The 6,945-nt window shown below is 40.7% G+C and overlaps 1 protein-coding gene across 1 annotated transcript; it reads left to right on the forward strand.

The window, feature by feature from the left end:
* The first annotated feature begins 300 nt into the window (after positions 1-300).
* LOC110933357 (cold shock domain-containing protein 3-like) lies at positions 301-5,717 on the forward strand. Its single transcript, XM_022176585.1, has 2 exons — positions 301-918; positions 5,685-5,717. The coding sequence occupies exons 1-2, from the start codon at positions 301-303 to the stop codon at positions 5,715-5,717; spliced, it is 651 nt and encodes a 216-aa protein (XP_022032277.1).
* Positions 5,718-6,945: the final 1,228 nt, after the last annotated feature.

Raw genomic sequence — 6,945 nt, forward strand, 5'->3', positions numbered from 1 at the left:
GGGCTTTTTACTGATGGTGCCCTATCATGGTGGAATCTCCAAGTTCAAACCTTAGGAGAGGTTGCAGCATACGCTATGACTTGGGCCAAACTGAAGGAGCTGATGCGCAAGAAATATTGCTCCAGAGCTGAGATCCAGAAACTGGAAACAGAATTTTGGAACTTAAAGATGGAAGGCCCAAAAATCGTTGAGTATGTTCAAAGGTTCCATGATCTGTCCCATGTGGTGCCGTACATGGTCATGCCCGAATTCAAGCGCGTGGAACGCTTCATCTAGGGGTTAGCACCTCAGATTATGAGCATGGTTACAACATCAAAACCGGCAACCATTACTGAAGCCATCGATCTGAGCATATCACTGACTGAAGAAGCCATCAGGCTAAACAAGTTTTCTAATGGTGATCAGAAAAAGAAGGAGACTCATGTGGAGTCGTCTGGTGAAAACAAACGGAAATTTTCCAACTTTAAGCAAGGAACCAGCAGCGTGAGCAAGAAGGGTGAATCAAACACACCGGCCAGGGCCAAAACCGGTGTCGAAAGCAAAGGGAAGGGTTACATGGGCGCTTTGCCCAAATGTGATATATGCCTGTACCATCACTCGGGTCAGTGCAAGTTGAGGAAATGCGAGTCTTGTGGTAAGGAGGGCCATTCGAAGAATACTTGCTGGGTTGGCACAGGTGCTGGTCGTGGAAACAATAGTCATAGGGGTTTTGGTAACAACAATCGCGGTGGGAACGGAAATGGGAACCGCAATGGTGGAAATGGTAATCGGGGAAATGTTGGAAACCAAACTGGGAATCGGGGAGCAAACAATGCTCAAGGTGGTAATGGGAATGGCCGAGGGCCAGGATGCTTCAACTGTGGAGACGTCGGGCACTTTAAGAGAGAATACCCAAAACTGAATCAGACACAAGGCAGAGTCTTTAACATCGGCGCAAGGGAAGCGCGCCAGGATCCAAACGTTGTCACTGGTACGTTCCCTATAAACCAATGCTTTGCATCTGTTCTGTTTGATACTGGTGCCGATTATAGTTTCGTATCATTAGAGTTTAAGAATGTACTTGGGTTGACCACTAGTAAGTTAGACGTTCCGTACTCGATTGAATTGGCGAATGGGAAACTAGTTGAAACGGGTGAAGTCATCAGGGGATGCATGATAGAACTGGGAGGACACGAATTTACGCTAGACCTACTGCCAGTTGAGTTGGGAAGCTTCGACGTGGTAATAGGGATGGATTGGTTGTCTAGCAACAAAGCCGAGATTGTTTGTCACGAAAAGACATTCGCATCCCAATGGCCGATGGAGAGACGATTGTAGTTTATGGAGAAAAGCGCGATACGCCATTGAGGATCATTAGCTGCTTGAAAGCTAGAAAGTGTTTACAGAAGGGATGTGTTGCCTTTTTGGCACACATCGTGGATAAATACGCTGCTGAGCCAAGGATTGAAGACATTCCAGTCGTAAATGAATATCCTGAAGTCTTTCCAGAAGACTTTCCAGGATTGTCGCCACAGCGACAAGTCGAGTTCTACATTGACTTAGTTCCAGGCGCCGCGCCTGTGGCTAAGGCACCTTATCGACTTGCACCCTCAGAGATGCAAGAGCTGTCAACACAACTTCAAGAGCTGTTAGACAAGGGATTCATCAGACCAAGCTTCTCACCTTGGGGAGCTCCAGTTTTGTTCGTTAAGAAGAAGGATGGTAGTTTTCGTATGTGTATAGACTACCGCGAGCTTAATAAGTTGACTATCAAAAATAGATATCCTTTGCCAAGGATTGATGACCTGTTCGACCAACTTCAAGGTTCAAGCTTCTATTCAAAGATCGTCCTTCGATCAGGATATCATCAACTAAGGATACAAGAGGAAAGTATCCCGAAGACGGCTTTTAGGACTCGCTATGGGCATTACGAGTTCCTAGTTATGCCGTTTGGGTTGACAAATGCGCCGGCAGTTTTCATGGATTTGATGAACAGAGTGTGTAAGCCGTACCTCGACAAGTTCGTGATTGTGTTCACTGATGACATTTTGATCTACTCGAAGACGAAGGATGAGCACGAACAGCACTTAAGAGCTATTCTAGAGCTACTTAAAAAGGAGAAGTTGTACGCTAAGTTCTCGAAGTGTGAGTTTTGGCTACGCGAAGTCCAGTCTCTTGGACATGTGGTTAATGGAAGTGGAATCCATGTGGATCCTACAAAGATTGAAGCAATCAAGAGTTGGGAGACTCCAAAGACGCCAACCGAGATTCGACAGTTCTTAGGGTTGGCTAGTTATTATCGAAGGTTCATTGAGGATTTCTCTAAAATCGCTCAACCTCTGACCGCACTCACACAGAAAGACAAGAAGTTTGATTGGGGTGACAAGCAAGAAGAAGCGTTTCAGTTGTTGAAAAACAAGCTTTGTGACGCACCGATTTTAGCTCTACCCGAAGGCACGGACGACTTTGTGGTATATTGTGACGCCTCGCATCAGGGTTTAGCCTGCGTGTTGATGCAGCGACAGCCTATGCTTCGCGCCAACTGAAGGTACACGAGAAAAATTATACCACACATGACTTGGAGTTAGGCGCGGTGGTATTTGCGCTGAAGATCTGACGACATTATTTGTATGGCACGAGATGTACAATCTTCACTGATCACAAAATCTTATAGCACATATTTAACCAAAAGGAGCTTAACATGAGGCAAAGACGCTGGGTTGAACTGTTGAACTATTACGATTGTGAAATCAAGTATCATCCAGGGAAGGCGAATGTGGTCGCCGATGCCTTGAGTCGAAAGGAAAGGATTAAGCCCATAAGGGTTAGGGCTTTGGAAATGATTGTCCAGACAGACCTCTCATTGCGCATTCGTGTCGCGCAGAGAGAAGCTCTCAAAGAAAGGAATATCGAGAATGAGTACCTCCGTGGTATGGAGAAGCAGTTGGTACCAAACGGGGAAGGAACCTTGTGTTTCATGAAACAAATTTGGGTTCCTCTGTTTGGTGGATTGAGAAAGGTTATTTTTGATGAGGCTCACAAGTCACGGTACTCGATTCATCCAGGAGCGGAATGTACCAAGATCTTAAGGATTTCTATTGGTGGCCTAGGATGAAAGGCGATGTTGCAGTATATGTTGGCAAATGTTTAACTTGCACCAAGGTTAAAGCCGAGTACCAGAAGCCTTCAAGTCTTCTACAGCAACCTGAAATACCCAAATGGAAATGGGAACAGATTTCCATGGACTTCATAACGAAATTTCCAAAGATGCCCAAGGGCCATGATACAATTTGGGTAATAGTGGACCATCTAACAAAGTCTGCGCACTTCCTACCAATCAAGGAGAAAGACAACATGAGTAAACTTGCTGAAATATACATGAGGGAAATTGTTGCACGCCATGGAGTGCCTCTCTCGATTATCTCTGATAGAGATGGACGCTTTGTGTCAAGGATTTGGCAGTCCTTCCAAGAAGCTTTTGGTTCACAGTTGAATCTAAGTACTGCATTTCACCCACAAACTGATGGCCAGAGCGAGCGTACAATTTAGACATTGGAAGATATGCTGAGAGCATGTGTAATGGACTTGGGTGGTAGCTGGGACAATCACTTACCATTGGTCGAATTTTCGTACAACAACAGCTACCACACAAGCATTAAAGTAGCGCCATTTGAAGCTCTTTAAGGACGCAAGTGTCGATCATCGCTATGTTGGGCTGATGCAGGTGATAGACAGCTGGTTGGTCCCGAAATAGTTCAAGAAACAACAAACAAGATCTTTCAAATTCAAGAGCGCATCAAGGCAGCTCGCGACAGACAGAAAGGTTAAGCAAACCAAAGGAGGAAACCTTTGGAGTTTCAAGTTGGGGATATGGTTTTGTTGAAGGTTTCACCCTGGAAGGGTGTGGCACGCTTTGGGAAGAGTGGGAAGTTGAATCCGCGTTACATTGGCCTATTCAGAATCCTGCAAAGGATTGGACTGTTAGCATACAAATTAGACTTACCAGCTGAACTTAATGGTGTTCATGATACGTTCCATGTATCAAACCTGAAAAAGAGTCCAACTCAACACACCGTTGTCATTGCTGCCGACGAGGTTCATGTCGACGACACTCTCCACTTCATTGAAGAGCCGGTTGAGGTTACAGATTGGAAAGTTAACAAAACACGCAGGAGTAGTGTCAAGCTCGTCAAGGTTCGATGGAATGCGCGACATGGCCCAGAATTCACGTGGGAACGTGAGGATCGTATGAAGGCCAAGTACCCGCATGTATTCCCCGAGACCCCTGCAACTAGAAGCAGAACTTAAAATTTCGGGACGAAATTTTCTTAAGGGGGGGAGAATGTGACAACCCTCACAATTACAGGTACTGTACAATTAATTAATTTTAATTATGTGCTTCATGACTATGCTTGATTACAACTGACACTTTAAACTGCTTTATGATTTTTGTATCATACATACATGTGCATCATATTTCATACAGTCACTCCATTTATTTCACACAAACATCAGTGACATACTTGATGCACACCGCACAGTTAGCACACTGAACGGTTGATTCAGAAATAATGCTGACAAAGCCAGCACATAGGCAGACAATGTTATTATGGCCAGTATGAGCCAGGGACAGGGTACTACACTAGTATGGAGCGTAGGGAAGTGAGGACCATGAAACTGCGTCACTAGGTGATAATTATAGTACCGGGAAGTGCCTAAGCCACACTATAAATGCAGAATTCTGCATTTATTATTAAAATTCAGCATTGTAAAATGCTAATAGAGTGCAAAAATATGGTAGAATGGTCCTGTATACTTTCCTAAGTGCCGGGAATAATTTGTGTTACAAAAATATATATAAAAGACATTATTTGGACTAATTAAGCACTTTAACGGGACAGTATCTAACCGGATAACCGGACATTACCCGGGACACTAAATTTTTGTCATTTACACTGTTTTACTATTTTTGGCTAGTCATGATCCCCGTTTGTCATAACACCCACTAAAAATGATCAGACTAACAAGTATAGGTTAGTTACTTACAATCTAACTATCACTTACCATTTAGTTGAAATTTTGCAAACAAGCCCCCCCCCCCCCCCCCAACCGAATTTTCGGTCCTTGTGGACCCACCACATCTCCACACCATGCCTTGTTGATTTTTTGAATATTATAATAAGATAAGTTGCTTGCTAATCTAAACAAGATATAGGAAACATCTTATAAAAAGCATGGCCTAGATTTCTCATCATTCCATCTCTTACACTCTCACTCCTCACTCACTCTCTCTCTCTCATTTTCGGCTCCCCCAAACCGAAACCATCACCACCACTAAAAATCATCATCTTCTTCATTATCAAGTTCCATTCAAAGCTTTGAAGGTGATCCATGGAGGTTGCATCTTGAGGAGCATTCAAAGGAGCTTTGTTCTAGTCTTTTTCATCATCTTTTCCCATCATCTTCACACTAGAATTTCTACCCTAGCCTTGTGCTAGTAGTAAGTCTTATTACACCTTGCTTCATTTTGTTCTTAGTCAAGATATGTAGTATGATGATATTGTTTAAATCACAAAAGAACAAGAATACTAAAAGGTGTTAAACAAGAATCATGAACATAAAAGTTTACTTGAAGTTGAAATACTACTAGTATGATATTGTTTTGAGTATGTTGTTATTTTTTTTATGATGATTCTTGGTTGTAGGAGGTTAACCACCATAAAAGTCTTGTTAAATAAACTTAGAAGTATGATTTAACAAGAATAGGAAGTGGTTATGTATTACATAAATAACCACCTCCTAGTTTAGTCATGAACTTGAATAAAAATAGATTTTTTCTAAAATATAAGTGAACTAGTAGATTGGTGACCATGTTGATTCAAGTTTACTAGAAGCTTTTTCTAAGTAAACCAAGTTAGAAAAGCGGTTTTTGGAAAAATCATAACTTTACATAAATTTACACTATTTTTATAGATAAAATAAATTTAAGAACATTTATTTACAAGAAGAGTTCAAGAAGTTAATTTTTGTAAATATTGATTACAAGTTGTGAAAACGTAACTCGTTTAAGAAAGTGATTTTTAACGAAATAAATACACTTTGGAAGGTAACTAAGCCTACTAAAGGCTTCACTAAGTTACTACGCGTTTTCGGGAAATATCAAGTTCATGACTAGAGTATAACACATATATTTTTGCTCTTGGTAAAGTAAGAATTGATTATTGATGATTGTTGGTTGATTTTGAAAAGAAAACGATATACTAGTAAGCATGGACACTCCCGTTTTAGGGGAAACTCTGGCGAAATTTTCCAAAAATCTCTAGACTTAGAAAAAATATTTTCTAACAAGTATTTACAAAATATATTGATTTGTTTTTCAGAAGTAAACTTCGCCATAAAATTTATTGCAAAACTCCAAAGTGTCGGAGGTGGGTTTTCTAAAATAAAAGCAAATAAATATATATTAAAAATATATATTTGATAGTAAAGCACTTGTGTGATTATATTATTTATTTTGGGGTAATTATTATTTGGTTACACAATATGAAAATATATTATTTTTGAGAAAAATATATATATTTTGGGTTATATGGATTTCGATAAATATGTTGAATGTATTTTTCTTAAGTGGGACTTAAAAATATATAATGTCAATACTCTAAATCACAAAATACATGTATAAATACCCCCACCCTTGGGAAGGAAATACACATATAAATACTTGAGAAGTGTAGATACGAAATAATTGCCTAACTATTTTCCTAAATACAAAGGTTAGTTAAAATAATTATTATTTTAACAAGTATAATACCAAAGTAACGCAACTCAAAACACTAAACCCTAAGCCAAGGCACGGCCCATTCGTCTAATAGACATTAGTACGTGTAGGTCGTCACACAGCAGTTCGAGTTTGAGATTGACGCTACAGGATACGCACTTCAGTGAGTTCATGTTTCCCCCTTTTCT

Source organism: Helianthus annuus, chromosome 4 (assembly GCF_002127325.2).
Source record: "Helianthus annuus cultivar XRQ/B chromosome 4, HanXRQr2.0-SUNRISE, whole genome shotgun sequence".
NCBI classification, from domain to species: domain Eukaryota; kingdom Viridiplantae; phylum Streptophyta; class Magnoliopsida; order Asterales; family Asteraceae; genus Helianthus; species Helianthus annuus.

Excerpts from the sequence above, each read along its gene's own strand:
- LOC110933357 (XM_022176585.1), top strand. The coding sequence starts at position 301 with ATGGTTACAACATCAAAACCGGCAACCATTACTGAAGCCATCGATCTG. Across the intron at positions 919-5,684 it reads TGAATCAGACACAAGGCAGA|GAGGTTAACCACCATAAAAG; the intron begins GTCTTTAACATC and ends TCTTGGTTGTAG.